Source organism: Silurus meridionalis, chromosome 3 (assembly GCF_014805685.1).
Source record: "Silurus meridionalis isolate SWU-2019-XX chromosome 3, ASM1480568v1, whole genome shotgun sequence".
Lineage (NCBI taxonomy): Eukaryota > Metazoa > Chordata > Actinopteri > Siluriformes > Siluridae > Silurus > Silurus meridionalis.
Window position 1 is genome coordinate 26,001,069 of NC_060886.1, and position 18,964 is coordinate 26,020,032.

General features: G+C 34.3%; 2 protein-coding genes across 2 annotated transcripts; one reads left to right on the top strand and one right to left on the bottom strand.

The window, feature by feature from the left end:
- Positions 1-4,548: 4,548 nt before the first annotated feature.
- hce2l1 (high choriolytic enzyme 2-like 1) lies at positions 4,549-8,111 on the bottom strand. The gene is made up of 7 exons (XM_046845066.1): positions 8,053-8,111; positions 7,734-7,886; positions 6,680-6,797; positions 5,449-5,627; positions 5,281-5,362; positions 4,766-4,890; positions 4,549-4,672 (listed from the first exon to the last, which is right to left on the bottom strand). The coding sequence occupies exons 1-7, from the start codon at positions 8,087-8,089 to the stop codon at positions 4,659-4,661; spliced, it is 708 nt and encodes a 235-aa protein (XP_046701022.1). The 5' UTR covers positions 8,090-8,111; the 3' UTR covers positions 4,549-4,658.
- Positions 8,112-14,843: 6,732 nt separating this feature from the next.
- si:ch211-167j6.3 lies at positions 14,844-17,328 on the top strand. The gene is made up of 4 exons (XM_046845068.1): positions 14,844-15,019; positions 16,434-16,522; positions 16,599-16,739; positions 16,910-17,328. The coding sequence occupies exons 1-4, from the start codon at positions 14,960-14,962 to the stop codon at positions 17,040-17,042; spliced, it is 423 nt and encodes a 140-aa protein (XP_046701024.1). The 5' UTR covers positions 14,844-14,959; the 3' UTR covers positions 17,043-17,328.
- The last annotated feature ends 1,636 nt before the right edge of the window (positions 17,329-18,964 follow it).

Consider the following 18,964-nt stretch of genomic DNA (forward strand, 5'->3'; position numbering starts at 1 on the left):
GGGCATAAATCTGCCACAGCACCACCTAGAGGACGGAAGAAGAAAAAACCATTAACAGCCCAAATACAAAACAACTGGACGCCAGCTGGGGAATAATAATGTTACGGGGTGGAGAGAAAAAAAAGAAGGGAAAGAGAAAGCAAAATTAGAGAAATGCTTTTTAATGTACTGCATTAGCATATTGCTGATTTCGAATCCCACCTCGGGCAGAGTTAAAATCACCCAATAGTCTACAAAAATACTGAGGATGAAAATGAAAATAATGTGAATGGAAATAAATCACTCATGTTAATAAATATCTGTGTGCTTTAACTTTATTTAACTGTGTAATTTTTACTTATTTAACCTTAACACTTATTTTTATCAAAAGTCTCTTTCATTATATGGGATACATGTTTGTATTTATCTTTTATATTTATAGTCTTCTAAATAATAATAATAATAATAATAATAATAATAATAATAATAATAATAATAACAATAATAATGACAATGATAATGGTTTCACCCAGGTTTACAAAATCATTTTTGAAGACGAGTCACTGTTCTATGAACAATACATTTTATTTTTAATTAGCGAAAATGCTCCAAAAATGTCAAATGATAAAGTATAATATATTCAAACCCACAAAGGTACAAAATACTTTCAAAACTATATTTATATTAGCAAAGGGTATTTAACAATAAATATAAACATGTACAATGATTTAAGAAAAAGACTAGATGTCCACTCATCATCCTCAAAAGCCTTTATTGAGGGAAAACAAAATCCAAAACTACATGGCCTTGTGAAATTATTAGGTTTCGGGGCAAACACTTTTTCACAACAGGGTCATGTAGTTTTGGATTTTGTTTTCCCTCAATAATAAAAACCTTCATTTAAAAACTGCATGTTGTGTACACTTTTGTTATCTTTTACTAATATTTAAATTAGTTTGATGATCTCAAACATTAACATGTGACAAACATGCAAAAAAATAAAAAATCGCAAACACTTTTTCACACCACTGTACATACACACACACTCTCTAAACAAAAACACATTATTAATATACCAGATAATGACATTTAAACTACACAATGAACACTAGAAATCCACAAATCTAGTAGGATACAGTAACAGGAGAAGTGATGCAGTGTCATGATGTAATTGCTCATTACACTAAACAAATACACTAATGAAATGCATGTACAAGGATAATGTTTGATATGAAACTGTTGATAATATAGTACATCATAAGAGATAGTATCAGGAAAAAGTGATGCAATATATTAGCACTCAGAGCTTACATCTTAATGCAAACGTAATGCATGCATGTACGAGAATAATGTTAAATATATACAAATCTATTGTTGTTGTTGTTAATATAATACATCATAATAGATAGAAGCATGATGCAATATACTAGCACGCTGAATATGCGGAAAAAAACACATTCATGCACAATAACATACTAGAAAATGTAGGATCATACACAATGTCCGCCTATTTTTGATCAGCCTTCGTTCCATACATTTTACTGTGCAGTCAATTTACAATGTGCTCATTTATGCAATTATTTAATAAAGTATTAAAAAAGGCTCAGATGGAACTGATCATGAACCTGTTTGTGCTGCAGATGCAAATGTTCATTCCCTTAGATGTTATGAGGAAGAAACCTTGAGAGGAACCAGACTCAAAATGGGAACCCATCCTCATTTGGGTGACATCAAGAGTGTGATTATAGTCTTTAAACAATACAGAACACTGGAGAGTGAGAACTAACATGAGCACTGGAATGTAATATGATAAGTAATGTTCTTTCTACAGACTTATACAGTCATTTGTGTACAAATATGTACAGCAAATAAATATAAAAGTTAAGGATCACAATGCAGTTAAACACAACTGAGTCTTGAAGAACTGTACTGGAATTACTAAACCCTGAGTAAAATATCATAGAAAATAAACAGATTAAAGTGTCACAAAAACAGACTTACACCAATACACATAATACACACTCAATTATTATCAAGACTGGTATTTAAATGCGTCCATGAACTTTAGATTCATCTTAAGCAATTATTCCACAACGCTGCTAAAAAAAGAAATAAATAATACTAGAAACTATAATAGCATTGTTCTTAATGGTTAAACTGGGAAGAGTAATGGTCTCTGCAGGTTCACACTGATACTTTGATACCTCCTATTGGTGGCGTTTTGTGTGCAGTGGATACCGTGAAGGATGCATGAAACACGTTTGGAAACTTGTAGAGCACATGGTATCTACTGGACACCAATAGAAATTATGAAGGCATTCAGAATCCAATTGGTTTCTGTGATGAATGATTATAAAATGAATCATTTACACAAATATACTATGTCATTAAAACCATTTGTTAATGTTATAATGGTTGACAACTGATGGTTTGTAACAATATCTTTATTTAAAAACTTTAGGATTTCTGTAATAGTTTCTATTGTTTTTGAGTTGTTGTAGCAGGGTTTATTTATCATTGTATTTATGATTCAAAGTAACTTCAAAATTCATTTTCTAGAACTAAGAAAGTAAAGCTATTGTGGTGAAATCACTGTATTGACCATAATGAGCCAATAATAATGCGTGTGAGTATTATGCAATACTGCCGAGTGACAGCTGGGATGAAACCAATGTGACATAGACCTTAATTCCAGAGCAAACTAATCTGGATTAAGCTGATTATCAGTGCGTGTCAAGCTTTGGATATGTGTGAAATGGAACATAGCACTAAGAATGCGCCCCATATGTGTGTGTTTGGATGGATACATCTAGAGGCTTGGATGACATTTGGATGAAGATTTATAAACAAAGTCTATTGGATTAACTGTTTTTTATTTTTTTATTTGATCAATGATCACCAAAAACGTAATGCTGTAGAAGTGGGATCGTGATTAGAAGAACATTCAAACCAGGTTATTATTTTCAGATGCTGCTCCTCTGCTCCTGTTTTCTGTTCCTCACGTACCTGTCGCTTTACCTGTTATTTAACTTTCTAAGGAGTCTGTTCACATTAGACAGCGAGAAGCAGGAAGTGACAGCAAGGATCCGGAGAAAGAGATGGAGGAGAGGACGGATGAGACTGTCTACCAGGATGGCATTCCAACGCAAGAGCACACACTAATACAAACACTCACACATAAATGTGACACACATCAAAGCATCTAGTTACTGTATAGTGCACAATTTGGGAAGATACTGTAATTAGATTCATGAAGCAGGTGTTGTCTTTTTCTAAAACATAGTGCAACCGCGTAAATGAATAAACTGACTGTAATGTGTGTGGTACAGATATAATCAATTGTACAACAGGTAATTGCAGAATGAGAAGTGCACCAAAAATGGCAATATTTTTCCATATAGCGCCACCTGTCTGTTTTCCAACTCTAGCAACGTCCAGGAGTGGACATGACAAACAGTAATGTACTGTCATTAATGAATGTAGCATCTGATAATGATGAAAGCTGAACAGATAAGAAATCACTCTTGCAAATGCACCCTTTACAAACTCATTTGCACAAATCAATTTGAGCTAAACAGCCTATAAATAAGTGTGGCATCTGCAAGATTTATTTTTCATTCTAAAAGCAAAGTATTGGCAGCAATTTGGATCTAAAATGCCAGCCCCTAGATTCTAGTCATTTATTATTCATAAAAACAATAAAGAACAAAGAAGTGAGTCAGTTGTGTAATTATGTTTGATTATAAAGCACCATTTTCTTAGTATTACATTTATTTACACAATTAACACCATTAAATAACTGACAGCATATTAAACAAACTTACAAATTAATTATAATAAATAGCCAGTTAATTGCAGTGAGATAAAAGCTGTTTAATATGCACATAATATTTTCCACATAATAAGTCACACAGCCACTGTCACATCGCCCTAATTTTTGACTGCTTACAGAAAAACAATGTATACAACAATTTTGTAACCAGCATTTCTGTATTATTTCATATTAAAGCATATAACTTCAGTGACATAGAATATTTTTTAATGCAATTGCATTAACAATGTATAGCAATGTTTTACATAAGAGACATTACTTATCTGTCATATAATCCATATCCCTATTTAATACTCATACTCTTTGTATTGTCTCATATTGTCTTTATTGTCTTGTATAGTCTGTTTTTGTCTTGTGTGGTCCAAGCTGAATGTATAGTTTTATTTATGTCTGTACTTTTGAGAGTCACTAACAGCTGGAACCAAATTCCTTGTGTGTGTCAACACACTTTGGCTAATAAACCTGATTCTGATTCTGAGATCATCTCATATTGATATGATTTTTCCAATCATGTCTATACATTAAGCCATTGTATGTGGTACTGTATATACAAAAAGTACTAATAGTGGAATGTACAGATGTTTTAACAATGTAAAAAGCAAAAACTGCAAAAAGATTTCTTGGACATAGCAGTGTTTTTTTTCTTCTTTCAACAAATGCGATCTTTCCATTGATGAATTGGTTGGATATTTTATAACAGCTAAATTAAAAGAAATGTAATAAAAAGACAATTTGCTTTGTATTCTAAGTTGCAGTATCTACGACAATGCAAAATAAAAATCCTATAGCCTGAAAAATATAAGAATTGTGACTGATCCGATATGTTATTCTATTCTATAGCGTCTATTCACACAAAGCCACCTGCAGGATTGTAGCAAAAAAAAAAGAAAAAAAGAAATTAGACATAAATTATGATTGTAATGTTTAGTATTTGAAGTGAAGTATTTTACATACCACAGTTGTACAGCAGATTTATTTTGTGAATATCTAGTTTGCTTGGTCCATCACGTTGGCCAATAGGAATGTTTGGATCAGGTTTAGGGATTATAGTTGGTAATCCATCTTCTGAGAATGCATATCTAAAATAAGGTTTAAAATAAAAATTATAAGTGAGATTAATTGTGAATAAAATATTTACAATAATAAGTTATTATTGGTACAATTATGACAGTGGGCCCATGTGTCACTCTTTTAGTACAATCTGTGTGTAAATGTTTTTATAGGCCAAAACTAATAAAATAAAATCACCAAATTGACTCTTTTTTGATAATCATATTCAGAAACTTAAAAAAATATAAATATAAAAATATATACACCTTTCCTACTAGCTAGGTGTTTTTAAAAAAAAGCACAATATTAGTTGATCATATAGATGTGCACATAATAATATAATATAACTGTGAATGTTGGAAATGTTAGTAGAGAGATCATGTTATGAATATGAGACATACTGTAGGCATTCTGCTTACCTCCCATAATGCATTACAGAGTCAAAGTCATACACGGTGTTTAAATTGTTTGTCTCATACTTTTTAAAATTGTGCTTCTGCCCTAAAAAGAAAGAAGGTTTTTTATAAATAAAAATAAAATTAGTGACAGCTGTAAAGAACAAAGAGGATGGAATGAATAAAACAAACCCTCTATTATGTTTTCCCACAGGATGGTGACATAGCGGTCACGATCTGAACGAGACTGCTCATGTACAAACCCAAGCACATGCATAAGCTCATGAGATGCCACGCCTGACCACATGCACGCAGGAGTCTGCAGTGAAAGTGGCTGTGGTCCTCCAATCCTTCCCAAGAAGGACCAGCACCTGCAGCATCAATAACATAGTCAGCAATATTAAACCTATATAGGCCTATATTAGCCAAGAATTTCACCATGAAACTAGTAACATTATGCTAATAAGAACTATTTACTGTAACTGGTCTTAAAGAGATCTGACACTCTCACGATCACATTTGTTGGGTTTCAGGCCTAATTAATGAAGAATTATACAAAAAATAAATTTTCTTTTGGGCTTTGCCACAGCGGATCATTCGTATGTTCAATTTGGCACATGTTTTTACGCTGGATGCCCTTTTTAACACAACCCTCCCCATTTATTCGGGCTTGGGACCGGCACTAAGAGTGCACTGGCTTGTGCAACCCTAATGGCTCTGTTTGGTTCCCTGACCGGAAATCGAACCGAGGCCGCGGTGAGAGCGCCAAAACCTAACCACTAGACCACCAGGGAACCCTTCAGCAATACAAAAAAAATTTGTATTTAATTTTTGGGGGGTTATGTTTATTTTACTATTGTGTGTGAACTGAGTCTCTGATTAGGCAAATCTGAAAAAGTCAGCATTTTATGAAATACTCACGCAAACATCAAAGCCTTGTCAAAAAGCCATTAACTGAAAGTCTTGACTATGATTTTTTTGCTGCTACAAAATGATTGGTTGATTAGATAACTGGTGCTCCTAATGAACTAAATGGTGGGTGTATATTTCTCAAGATTTTGTCTAAAATATGATAAAGAGCAAAAAAATATTTTTCTTCGGCAATAACGTGTTAAATTGTTCTGTGTAAACTGCATATTTATGGTTGTGACAAAGTAATATTATTGAGTAGGAAACTGAAATCACTTAATATTATGCTGTACATATAAAAATGTTTCCAGTCAATAGATGCAAAAAGAAAAGAAAAATACAAAGATATGTATTGCAAATTTCATAACTTTCCCTTTACACTACAATGTAATATGGCAAGTTATCATAATGCACTAAATACCATAAGCCTGAGTGATACTAGAGGTATACTATACCAGAAGTTAACTACATTGTTAAACAAATGTTAATGGTTGACAGTTCTATTAAAGCTCACCCATATTTAGGCTGGATATCAACAAAGTCAGCTTGATGCGTACGAGGCACAAATTTCACACACGTCGAAGATGAGATATCCAGCATTCCCATCTCAATTGTGATCCGGTCCATAGTATCTGTAGCAGAATAATATTAGTTTTCAAATTTTTTTAAAGGGAAAAATATCTTAAATATTTGTCTTAGTTGCAGACATGGTGGCGCATTATGAAAAAAGTCAAACTTAAAAAATGCTTTAGTTTGTTGCTGGGCCACCAGGAATTGCCAGAACGGCTTCAATGCACATTGGTGTAAATTTGACAGGGTTCTACACTCAATAAATTGTTTGAGCATGTGGTCGAGATGCCGTGTAATATATCACTCCAAAATCTCAAATCGGTTTTCGAATCAGTTGAGATCTGGTGAGTTTGATGGCTGTAGCATATGATTTAATTATCATACTCATTAAATCATTCAGCGATCCTTTGTATCCTGTAAAATGAAAATGTTTTATCATTGGATAAAGGTGTTATCAGTTACAAGAACTTCATACATTTTTTAATTGATGCTCAAATACATGTTGGCATCAGACAAAAGAATTTATTTTCTTATTATTACAGCGAACCTGAAAAAAACCTGCCAACTGCCAACATACATTTTCTACATATTGACAATAAAGTGAAGGATGTCTCATGTACACTTAGTATATTAGATATTAGTTCCATATCTCTGCAGATTAATGCTGGTATTTGAATTTAAAAATTGCTGGCAGTCTGACCACATTCTCCATTTTTATTTTCATTTACTTGAAGTGCAGTTGCTACAAATTGCATTAATGCACATGCAATATGTGACTAAAGCTCTTTACATCTATAATCTTTATTCCCATTTGGGTTCAAAAACATCAACTTGACTATCTTAGCATTTTTATATCCATACCACAGAACATTGTATCAGGAGCTGCACATACTGGGAAGCATTTGTATTTTGTTCTTAAATTTTTTTTACCTATATATATATATATATATATATATATATATATATATATATATATAAGGTATTAATTTTTAACCCACCGTAAAGAGGAGAGATGGTGTAAGGTACGTAAACAAACCCATCCACTGATTTTGGCCAGAGGCAGTTTTGGTTTGGACATGAAATTGTGCTCCTTGTACCATAATTCGCAATGTCACCTTCCCGAAAGGCAAAGCCCTGAAAACGTGACATTTCTGTGGAAAAAAAACACCTTAATCTATATATTTCAATACTGTTTCCATTTTAAAAAGTAACTTTTAAGAAACTTCCAAATTCATTATATAAGTTCTGTAGCAAATTTGAAAAATCTTAAAGAACTTTTTATGTATTTTGTGTCAGTCAGTACAGTTCATAACTTACTGTTATTTGCTACAAGTATCTTTTCCATTGGATTCATCTCCTCTGGATACAGAAACTCCTCTAAAGCAACAAATCAATAACGTTACAATAACTTACTTTAACAATAATCAGAATGAAAAACAGGAATAACACAGCAATATTCATAAATACTGAATTATACACATATACACTAAATTGCCAAAAGTATTGGGTTATGTGATCATAAGTACGGTATGTGGTTTTTAAACATTGCATCCCACGTTTAGTCCTAATTTGCTCTTCTATTTCCCTCCACTTTTCTGGGAAGATTTTTCACTAGATTTTGGATTGTGCTTATGGATATTTGTGTTCATCAGCTATTAGGGTGTTAGTAAAGGCACATACTGATGTAGGTGAGGAGGCCTGGGGTGCAGTCAGCCTTCCAATTCATCCCAAAGGTGCTCAATGGGTATGAGATCAAAGCTCTAGAGCAGCAAGATCTTTCTCTCCAAAGCATGTAAACTAGATATTCAGGTTTAAGTTTCCAAGTTCAGGTGAATGCTAAATTTTATTATAGCGCATTTAAAAACGTCTAGTACAATTGAGGGCTTACCGTTTTTGTGGTAACATTTTGGAAAAGAACCACATACAGCAGGGAAGGTGACCCAATACTTTTGACAATATAGTATATATATATATATATATATATATATATATATATATATATATATATATATATATATATATATATATACAGTCTTATGAAAAGTGTTTGCCCCTTCCTGATTTCTTGTTTTTTTTTTGCATATTTGTCAAGCTTTAATGTTTTATCAAACTAATTTAAATATTAGTAAAAGATAACACAAGTGAACGCAACATGCAGTTTTTAGATGTAGGTTTTTATTATTGAGGGAAAACAAAATTCAAAACTACATGGCCCTGTGTGAAAAAGTGTTTGCCCCCCTATTAAAACTATGGTTTATTAAACCTAAGTTAAATTTCTCTCGCCACACCCAGACCTTATTACTGCCACATCTGTTCACAGTCAAGAAATCTCTTAAATAGGACCTGCCTGACAAAGTGAAATAGACCAGAAGATCCTCAAAAGCTAGACAGCATGCCGAGATTCAAAGAAATTTAGAAACAAATGAGAAAGAAAGTAATTGAGATCTATTAGAGTGGAAAAGGTTATAAAGGCATTTCTAAAGCTTTGGGACTCCAGTGAACCACTAAAACACTTTTCACACCACTATATATATATATATATATATATATATATATATATATATATATATATATATATATATATATATATATATACAGTTGTGTTCAAAATTATTCAACCCCAATGCTGTAAATGGTTTTAGGAATTTAGTGTACATTTGTAATTGTATTCAGAATGAAATCCTACAAGGACTTCTTAAAGAACCATATGCAACTAAAATGACATCAATTAGTTTTGTAATACAGTAGTAAATGTTTCTTTTGTGAATTCTTCATTGACATAATTATTCAACCCCTTAAAGACTACCACTCTGAAGAACAGAGGTTCAATGAAGTGTTTTCAATCAGGTATTGAAAACACCTGTGGATATCAGGAGCAGCAATAAAGCCTAATAAGCACCAATTAGGCAGCTTTAAAATGACTGTGATACTCAGCTCCTTCTAGACATTTACTGGTGTGGTTACAAACATGGTGAGGTCAAGAGAATGGTCCAGGAAGACAAGAGAACAGGTGATTACTCTTCACAGGAAGGGCAATGGCTATAAGAAGATTGCAAAGATGTTAAACATACCAAGAGACACCATAGGAAGCATCATTCGCAAATTCAAGGCAAAGGGCACTGTTGAAACGCTACCTGGTCGTGGCAGAAAGAAGATGCTGACTTCGACTGCTGTGCGCTACCTGAAGCGAGAGTGGAGAAAAGTCCCGTGTGACTGCTGAGGAACTGAGAAAAGATTTGTCAGATGTGGGTACTGAAGTTTCTGCTCAGACAATACGGCGCACCCTGCGTAATGAAGGCCTCCATGCCAGAACTCCCAGGCGCACCCCCTTGCTGTCCCCAAAGAATAAGAAGAGTCGACTGCAGTATGCCAAAAGTCATGTGGACAAACCACAGAAGTTTTGGGATAGTGTTCTGTGGACTGATGAAACAAAATTAGAACTGTTTGGGCCCATGGATCAACGCTATGTTTGGAGGAGGAAGAACAAGGCCTATGAAGAAAAGAACACCTTGCCTACTGTGAAGCATGGCGGGGGGTCAATCATGCTTTGGGGCTGTTTTGCTTCTGCAGGTACTGGGAAGCTTCAGCGTGTGCAAGGTACCATGAATTCTCTTCAGTACCAGGAGATATTGGATGACAATGTGATGCAGTCCGTCACAAACCTGAGGCTTGGAAGACGTTGGACCTTTCAACAGGACAATGATCCCAAGCATACCTCCAAGTCCACTAGAGCATGGTTGCAGATTAAAGGCTGGAACATTTTGAAGTGGCCATCGCAGTCACCAGACTTAAATCCGATTGAGAACCTCTGGTGGGACTTAAAGAAAGCAGTTGCAGTGCGCAAGCCTAAGAATGTGACTGAACTGGAGGCTTTTGCCCATGATGAATGGGCGAAGATACCCGTAGATCGCTGCAAGACACTTGTGTCAAGCTATGCTTCACGTTTAAAAGCTGTTATAACTGTAAAAGGATGTTGTACTAAGTACTAAGATTGAATGTCACTTGGGGGTTGAATAAAACTGATAATGATGTGAGCTCAGAAAAGACATTTGTGGTTATTTCATTATAAATGTTATGTTATATTTGTCTGACCTACACGTGCCTCTTTGATTTAATTGTAAGCAGGATGACTGAATGATCATAATCAATGTCAAACCGACCAAAACAATCAATTTCAGTGGGGGTTGAATAATTTTGAACACAACTGTATATATAATACAGATTAAGAACCAGAAACCTGCTTCCAGAAATTCCTGGTTTTACCTGAATAACCTCGTTTTGGTCTCATTTTTGCTTCATGGATTGCAGAGGAGTTCTGTAAAAAAGAAAAATGTAAACGGCATATTACACCTGTTCTTCTTTTTGCAAAAATCAAGCCGTAACGAAGAAACCATTTGTGAAAACTAAGTATCCCTCTTTCTATACTGCTTTCAAAGGATTTAAGAATCTCACAGCTAGTTGCTGTTAAATAAATGCCCTCGATTAATTGATCATCTGCATGTGTAACCTCCTTTATAAAAACCCAAGTTTCAGCAGCTTGCTGCTTTAGCATTCCGGTACGTGTAAACAGAATGCTAAGGAGGAATGACATCAGCAATAATCTTAGAGATTGCAATTGTTGCTGTCCACCAATTTGGGATGGCGTATAAGGCCATCTCAAACTATTTAAATCCATCATTCTGCAGTGAGGATCAATATAATTTGGAAAACATTAAACAACAAGATAGTTGCCAATACTCCTGGGAGTGTATGTCTTAAAAATCTTAAACATCCAGCAAATTTACATCAAGGTCAGACCTTGCAGTGTACAGAGAAATGACAAACACCCAGGATTTCTATCTCAGACTCTATACTGAAGGTCTTTGTTTTCATGTTAAATGTAAAAGTTCATTACAGTACAAAAAAATGAAAATGAGTTGTGAGAAGAAAGTCTTTTCTCTTAAAAAAAAACTTGCCAGCATTGCTAAAGCTTGCAAAATATGTTCTTTGGACATATGAAATCTAAGTGGAGTTGATGGAAAAATACATGGCACCATGTTTGACACACATACAAACTGTCAAGCACAGTGTGAAAGGGTGATGATTTGGTTGTTTTGAAGCCACAGGTTTTGGGAAACTTACAGTCATTAAGTTGGCCATTAACTCTTCTCTATACAAAAGCATTCTAGAGTAAAATGTGAGGGCCATCTGTGTGACAGCTAAAGCTTGGCCAAAATTGATTCTTGCAACTGGATGATCTCAAACACACCAGCAAATCTACAACAGAATGGCTGAAAAAGATCTGATTTTTAGTGTTGCAATGGCTTATTTCAGACCTCAAACCAAATGAACGGCTGTGGCAGAATCTCTTCACAGGCATTTACATATTACAGACAGCTGTGCATTTACACCTAAAGTCATACAGAAAACAATTACTTCAAGTTATGGCTGCTAAATGTGGTTCTACAATCTGTTTAATTATAAGTTGTGTACTTAGTTTTAACACGGTTTCTCCATTTCGGCTTGTAAAAAAAATAAATCATGACATGTTGTAGTATGCCACATGATGTTCATATTAAGTTGTATTTACCTAATTCTAAGACCTGCTAAGGACCATAGGATTTTTGTCCTGATACATAAAACTATAGAATTCAAAGAGGGCATACTTTTATTTTTAGGCCTTGTATATGCAGACACCCTTTACTTGATATGATTCTCTTATTATTATAACAGTTTTTCTCTTCGCATACACCTTTTAATTCACTATATGACACCAAAATACACTTAACTACTAAATACAAAAAAATTTGCCTGAGAAATGACCATTAATCCTATTTTTTTGCAACATTTTTTTACATCTTTATTTCCATAAAATGTAAATTTTCTAAACAGGTCTGTTTTTTATATGGTTTAATACGCTTAACAATTTTATATTTTTACCTGCAGAGGAAAGGTCCAGCATTGCATCGCCATCCCGTAAAGTAATGCTAAATGGAGCATTTTGTAGTTCTGACAGACAAATTTGGCAGGAAAATATACTGAGTTTAAATTTAGTTAAGTTTGAGTTCTTATATATTGCCACACTCACACACACACACACACACACACACACACACACACACACACACACACACAAATAAAGCTCCTCCCATATTAAACATGCACATACAGCATTCATTATTTGATAGTAGGACAAATCCTTAATGTCAGGTAACAGCGTATGTAATTACTATGTGCACTACAGCACTAAGTAACAAGTATTATGTGCACTGCTTTGACTGGAGAATTTGTGTCCTAAATCAGCAGGTTTATGAGAAGCAGTTTAAACTGACTGAGGCTGAAACACTGATTCAGCATGCACCGACTGAACACGCTGCACTCATAGTGTGTTAGTCACTGCTTTCAGTACAATTCAGCATATGCTTTGAAAGCTCTACTTAATGCTTAACCATATGACACACAATTATATATTTTTCCTCATCTAACACATAATTCAAGTCAAGTTTATTTCTATAGAGCTTTTCACAACGAACATTGTCTCAAAGCAGCTTTACAGAATGTAAGCGTTAAGGTGAGCTATGTGTATTTAGCTCCAGCTCCAGTCGTGTCCCACTCCATAAAGATTGTGGACCTTTGAAGAAGTAGATGCTAACCCCATAAACATCCCGAACCATCTAGAGACGTACCAGTGCCATTTGGATCCCACTTCATGTGAAGTTTGGACACTGGACCTCTTCGAGTGTTTAAAGGCTCTGGCATGGAGAAGCTGGTGTTGATTCTGTGATGATCTCAAATGTTGAGCTATTTTATGAGTTGCTCAGTAGCCCCTGGTTCCATAACCTCAAATGACTGTATAAGACTGTAGAAAGGACATTACTCATAATCACACATTCAGGTCATGTTAGTTCTCGTTCTCCAGTGTTTTTGTATAATTCTAAAAACTTAATTTTATAAATACATTGAGCAAAATGAACTGTAAGTAAAATTGTATTGTGAGAAGCAGTCGAAGGTTATGATGACTGAACAATTATACCAGTTACCTTACAAACGTAACATTAAATCTTGTTTGTTGTAGAAAGAAAATGTAAATGAACACAAAAAACATCTTATTTCAGTTAATCCTGTGAATTATGTGAACAAGTTCAAGTTTATTTCTATAAAGCTTTTCACAATGGACATTGTCTCAAAACATTTATTTTTTTTTATGTGAAATATGTGTATTAATCCTAAGTGAGAAGGATGGTATGAGGTCATTTGGGTGATATCAAAAGTGTGATTATACATCATAAAAACAATACAAAACACCAGAAAGAGAGAAATATCATGAGTGTGTGATTATGACTAATGTCCTTTTTGCAGTCTTATACTATCAGTTGAAGTTGTGAAACCAGGAGCTCCTGAGCAACTCATAAAAAAGTTCAACATCTGATTATTATAGATCCAACATCAACTCCTCCATGAATAATGGTGGAAAAGTGTTTATTTTTCACAATAATGCAGATTGAATTTAAATTAACATAGTCATAAGTCAAACATAAAACAAGCATGGTGCAGTGGTATTCCTGCTGCAGATGGCTTATATAAGCACTTACCATTTTTAAACACTAGGCACAATAACAGTTTCACAGACCTAAACAAATGCAATATTTAGGAACACATATTCACCAGAATCTAGTCAGTAAATAACTTGTCGAGCTGTTATATATGCATTCTTTTGTTTTTTTGTTGTATATTGTGTGCATTTTTCCTGAAGTCTTTTTAAGTTCTTTTCTGTTGCTCTTATGGCTTTGTGATGGGAGAGAGCGCCTAATAAATCAGTCCATACATGCTTACACGTTTATATCATAAGGGAGGAATATACATGGGCGAATGTGGTTATAAATACACACAAATCCCAATGCACAAGGCAAAACTGATAAATAATCTTCTCTGCAAGGAACTGTGAGTGGAAAAGTGTGTGCAACATGCATATTTTGCTAAAAAGAAAAAAGAAAAACTGGATGCTTTGGCATGATTTTTTTTTTTTCCTTCATACAAGAATAGTGCCAAATGTTAAACCTGACCCCATTCCCCTCTGAGATGTATGCACACTGACCCAGCAACCTAAAGAAAGGTTTGTTAATTAGCTGATTAGCCTCAGGTGTGTAAGGAAAACTAGTAGTGCAGGAGGACAACCTTAAACCTTTTCTTACACATTTGTTTGATTGCTTTAAATAGGTAAACACATAAGAATACTCATCTTGAAATGAATTCACCATTAGATAATCCTCATGATAAGTCCATTCAACATAGCAAGGATGTTCAAGTAAGTATGAGATATGTATTTATTTAAGTGCAATGCTGCAATATTATGTTGCTTCTGTAAACATTAAGCTGTTAATCCTGCATTAACATGTGCACATAAAAAAATGCCCTTACCTGTATGAGTGTTTTAGGGCACTGATTGTATAAAACCAAAAACAAAGGAATGATGCAATCTATGTTGCAGTGCTAAGTCAACAACACGCTGTAATATAATAGTGCTGAAGTGGATGATATTCTGCTGGATGATGTAATAATTATGCTAAAATGTTGCATAATAACATGCTGGAAATGCTAATTTTATGGTATGTAAAGCTCTGCCACTAAAACAAGACAATGCATATAATACTATTTTTTGAAGAGCTGCTGTGTGGTCCTGTAATACAGTCCTACACCACAATGCAGATAAACTAAGATGCTAAAATATATTTGTCCTTGCCATAATACTTCTATTCAATTACAATGTAGAAGCTGCAAAGTATGCACAATTTAGTCATTTTAAGTATTACAGTGCCACAAGTGACTCGGTGAGCAACAGGAGCATTATTCAATATTATTCAATTTGTTATCTTCTAAAGTCCAGAAGAAAATTATGAATTGTGCCCACAAAGTGATTCAAAGAAAAATCTACCCTAGAAATCTAACAATTCCCATGCATTGATTAACTGATTGCAGAACCACATTTGGCAGCAATAACTTGAAATAATTGTGTTCTGTATGGCTTTACACATCTCTCACTTTCTGTGATATGCAAATGCCACAGAGAGATTCTGCCACAGCAGTTCATCATATTTTTATTCTTCATTTTCATGTTTGATGTGAACATCATCTGAAGTTCTTGTCCTGTGTCTTTTTTAGATTAGATTGGATTCTAACCAGAAGTGCATAGTGGCTTATTTACAATATATTACAGTAGATAAATAAGGTATGAGGTCCATATATACAGGGATGAAGGTGATTAATGTACAGAAGTTGCAGTAGGTAATAATATATGGTATATGGAGTAATATACAATACACTGTGCAAAGGAGATGCATAGACGGACATGTCAGAAAATAATGTATTAAAATAACATGATATAGTAATGTATATATGATACAGTATATAGTATCTGGATGATGGGATACATGCAGATAGTTGGTTTGAATGAGGCTGATTAGATAATCGCATAAATGTAAAGTTGATCAATTTTCTTATAAAGACTATATTATAAAATAAAATACAATTGTATACAAAATCCTAATACTTTTACACTTTGGCATGTGCTGTGATTCCAAAATGCCACAGTATGAAATGGGTACAAAAAATTAAATTACTTTTTGTGCCTACAGAAATTTTACACGAAGGGGTGTGCGTGCGTGCGTGTGCGTGTGTGTGAAATTCAGTTCAGTTAAAACAGTCATTTGAATTTCTTTAAGAATTTGCTGAAACGGCTGAAGGATGCAACTTCTAAACTGCAGCAAGTAAAGGCTGAAAAAGAAGTCATAAGCATGGAGGTCCATCAGAGGTAAAAAAAGAAAATAAAAATTGTGCAATGCTTTTGGTCAAGTGCCTGTTAATGGTCTAAAAATGTATGTTTGCAGGCGTGAAGAATTGGACCGGAGGATGCTCTTGTTGCTGCATGTAGACGATCGAGTGTGTGATGCATTAATGGAGCTGGAGGCTGCAAAACAGAAAAAACAGACGTTGACCCAACTGAATCAGTCTTTGGACACATCCGCTCGGTATAAACCGTATAATAACTTGGTACAATTAATCAAAGATGTCAGGATTCACTCCAATAATTAACATCTCATCTTTTGAACACAGAAATGTGGATTAGCACAGATTAACATATCTTATTCTAACATTGTATTAATTATCAAGCTATTAAAAATGGTTTGCTATAATACAGGGAGGTGAAGCTACGCAATGTCTCTGTGAGTATCATGCAGAACCAGGTGAAGGAACTGGAAGAGGAGGAGAACAAGCTGAAACTGCAGTGTGAACAAGTAAAGAAAGAACTGGATAATGACCAGGAAGTTTAAAAGTAATCTGGCTACTTAGCATTTGTTAATGTAAATCTAACGTGTGTAATGCAGAACCTCACAGTCCACGAAGGAATATCAAACAAAGTATGTAAAACGTGTGTATCAATTTTTTGTGGCATGACTATATCCTTCATTTAGTTTTACAGTAAACTGTAAAAAAATATAACCCATAAACAATACTTTTGTACCCAATAGTCTTTAATTAGAAAATGGAAAATATTCTGCTTTAGATTTGTTATGCAATACATTTTCTGTAGATAACGATTAAAGATCATTCAAAGCACCTTTTATACTTATTATTATTTATTTAATAAATAAATGAACATAAGGTATTTCTAATTTTAATTACCTTTTATCTTGAAGTTTATGGCCATTTTTAAAAATAATAGATGTAGTGCTGTTATCATCACAACTCCCAGGGCATATGCTAATACACAAGGTCCATTCTTTGTAGCTGAATTATTCAATTAGCTGGATTTTGCTGTTGATTTAACACGATTCGGGTTTGGTTCTTTGAAGCTTATCACAAAGTTTAAGCAGAAGGCTCATAAGCTCAAGTTTAGATGATGGGTTTATAAGTGGAGGCGATACTGAAAGTATATCATAGCCATATAAATCCTCCGCACTTAGCATAGCATTTCACAGAGGGGAGGGGGATGCAAGGAAGATCGCGCAAATGAGCATTAACTGTGTCCCACAGGCTTCCCGAGTGTAATCAGTGCAAAAGAATTGCGGCAAGCGGATTCACAGGCAACCTACTATTAAGTTTCTTTTTTTTCCCCAGATTGGATCATCATTATGCAAAAAGGCACTGAATCTTGATGTAGCATGCAGTTTATGGGCATTGGACTGAGTAAAATATTTTAGGTAGTGAGTAACTAAAATTTTAAAGAAATAAATGTAATGTACATTATTTAAAAATGGTAAGGAAAATAAAATGGAAAAATAGAAATGTCAAGCACCCTTATTACATGCATTTTTCCAGGACACAGATAATTATGATACAGTCCTGCTTGAGGAAAAGTGTTATGCGAACAGGAAGTATTTTCCGACTCAATTCCCTGACCCAAAACCCAGTCATCCGACCCATTACAATGCAGCTTTTACTAGAACAAGAGCACACAGTAAAATATTTGGGCAACTGAAAGAAAGGTTTCTGTGTTTAATTTATCTGATGATTGCACCTGACTGGGCCTGTAACATTATTGTGGTATGTTCTACTGCCTTGTCACAATCAGAAAAGAGAGGATTCCAGGGGTGGATGTTCAGCCTGATGATGACCTCCAGTCAGTGCACATGGACCAAAATATATACAGAGCTGCACGGGATAGCATTATGGAACAACATATTTGATTTTTTGAAAAATCACATCTGTTGCTTCCACAGACCCCGCAGACCCTCTCCAATTATACATATCATATATTAGCCATTAGCCAATTTTTCCCAAAAACAGATGGACTTTAACACATCAGCTGACTCTGAGCACAAATGTTTAGTGATTAACAATGATTTGTTGGTGGAGTTTATTTATTTGTGTATATCTGAGTAAAGAAAGGATGCATGAATAAATGTATGCTGTCTTGTAGGTTTTTAATTTTGCCTCTTTTTTATTTATGTATTAGTATTTCTTATTACAAATGGTCAAACAGAAATGCATTATTAAAGTTTGTTCCTTTAAAATGTATTTGCATTAGACAGCCCATAGATAGATAGATAGATCGATAGATCGATAGAGCGATAGATAGTATCAAGTCAAGTTTATTTCTATAGCGCTTTTCACAACAGACATTGTCTCAAATAATCTTTACAGAATTTAACAGTCAAGGTGAACGATGTGTATTTATCCCCGATCAGCAGCCGTGGCGACTGTGGCAAGAAAAACTCGCTTAGATGTTATGAGGAAGAAACCTTGAGAGAAA